Genomic DNA, 2,048 nt, shown 5'->3' on the forward strand with positions numbered 1-2,048 from the left:
GCTTTTTTTTACCAAAAATATGTAGAAGAATACCTATCGGCCTAAACTGAGCAAAAAATAGCTTTTTTAAAAAAAAAATGGGGATATTTATTACAGCAAAAGTACAAAATATTGTTCTTTTTCAAAATTGTCGCTCTTTTTTTGTTTATAGTGCAAAAAATAAAAACCGCAGAGGCGATCAAATACCACCAAAAGAAAGCTCTATTTGTGGGAAAAAAAGGAAGTCAATTTTGTTTGGGTGCAACATCGCACGACTGCGCAATTGTCAGTTAAAGCGACGCAGTGCCGATTCGCAAAAAAATGGCCCAGTCATTCTGCAGCCAAATCTTCCGGGGCTGAAGTGGTTAATGTCATATCCGATCAGCCCCTAACCTGTCCACCTTTAGGAGATGAAAGCTGAAAACTCACTTATTCAGGAAAGCCTATCCCACACCCACCTAACAACTGTCCCCGAGCCACCCCCATCAAATAATTCCTCACATCTATTACCTTTTGTACTACCACCCCTTCCCTTTAGAATGTAAGCTCTTCGAGCAGGGCCCCCCTGTCCCATTTGTATTGAACTGTACTGTAATTGTGCTGTCTCCCCTCTACATTGTAAAGCACTGAGTAAGCTGTTAGCGCTATATAAATCGTGTATAATAATTAGCAGTGGCTGGCGAGTAAAAAGGGATATTGCTAGGAAAGGTCCAGTAAGTAACTAAAAACCCATTCTTAGATCAAGAAATCTCTAGAGGTCATAAAGAAGAAATTTTAACAAAAACAAAACTCAGTTTAAGTGGAGTTGTAAGAGGTACCATGGAATGAAGGTCTGAAGGGTGTTTAGGCCTTTTTTAGGAACCTAATTTGGGAAATTGATCTCTAGTATCAATTTATTATTAAGCATCGCTTCAGTAGGGTAGAAGTCTAAATTTTGGAGACCAGTGCACACCAAGTTCTCTACAAGTTTAAACAGATATATTTTAATAATTTAAGTTTTACCAAAGGTTTTGAATAAAACGCCTTTTGTTAATATACAACATCTTTATATTGTCCTTGATTTCTTTATTCCTCAAGCTGTATATGAAAGGGTTTACAAAGGGAGTGAAAACCGTGTACAACAAGGACATTATCTTATTGATCATTTGTGATTGTCCTTTCTTTGGCATCAGATATGCAGCAATTAGGGTTCCATAAAATATAAACACAACAGTGAGATGGGAGCTACAAGTGGAAAAGGATTTGAGTCTTCCAGAAAAGGAGGACATCTTTAATATTGTTAAAACAATGTAAGTATATGAAACCACTATCACTAGGAAGGGTAATATTAGCACAGGAAAGGACAACAAGGTGGCTTCTATTTGAACTTTGGATGTATCTGAACAGGAAAGTTCCACAAGAGGATTGAAATCACAAAATAAATAGTCAATAACATTCGATCCACAGAATTCTAGCTGACATATGCTGAGTGTTGGTATTAATGCCATAGAACAGCTGAAAATCCAGGATGCAAGAACTAGTTTAATGCAAAGTGTTTGTTTCATAATGGAGGAATAATGCAGAGGAGAGCAGATGGCTAGATAGCGGTCATAGGACATCACTGTCAGAAGGTAACATTCAAATGATTCTATTGTGCTAAATACATAAAATTGAGTGATGCAACCGGAAAAAAATATGGAGGTCCTCTCTTGTAGAACAATATGTAACATGTTAGGAGCAATATCTGTGGTCAGTATGATGTCAGATATAGAGAGTTGGGAGAGGAAGAAGTACATAGGAGAATGAAGGGTCTTGCTGTAATATACCAACATGATGATCAAAAGGTTTCCAAATATTGTTACAATATATATAATGAGGACCAAGGTGAAAATCACCAGATTAAATACAGCATTGCTGTTAAATCCCAAAAAGATGAATTTGTTGACATTACCTGTATGTGTGGTCTGTGTGAAAGCAAAAAAAGATGTATATAACTTTTTATGTATATGTAACATAGCAGGAAAAATGCATGTTGACTTTGCAAAATGATTGATAGCAAATAATGTGATCCTGTAACTTTGACTACCCTT

The 2,048-nt window shown here is 36.4% G+C and overlaps 1 protein-coding gene across 1 annotated transcript; it reads right to left on the minus strand.

The window, feature by feature from the left end:
* Nucleotides 1-977: 977 nt before the first annotated feature.
* LOC141134834 (olfactory receptor 1J1-like) lies at nt 978-1,790 on the minus strand. The gene has a single exon (XM_073624267.1). It carries the CDS (start codon nt 1,788-1,790, stop codon nt 978-980), a length of 813 nt encoding a protein of 270 aa, XP_073480368.1.
* Nucleotides 1,791-2,048: the final 258 nt, after the last annotated feature.

Source organism: Aquarana catesbeiana, linkage group LG03 (assembly GCF_042186555.1).
Source record: "Aquarana catesbeiana isolate 2022-GZ linkage group LG03, ASM4218655v1, whole genome shotgun sequence".
NCBI classification, from domain to species: Eukaryota; Metazoa; Chordata; class Amphibia; order Anura; family Ranidae; genus Aquarana; species Aquarana catesbeiana.

Bases quoted from the DNA above. Each gene is read 5' to 3' on its own strand.
- LOC141134834 (XM_073624267.1), bottom strand. From the start codon at position 1,790: ATGTTGGTATATTACAGCAAGACCCTTCATTCTCCTATGTACTTCTTC.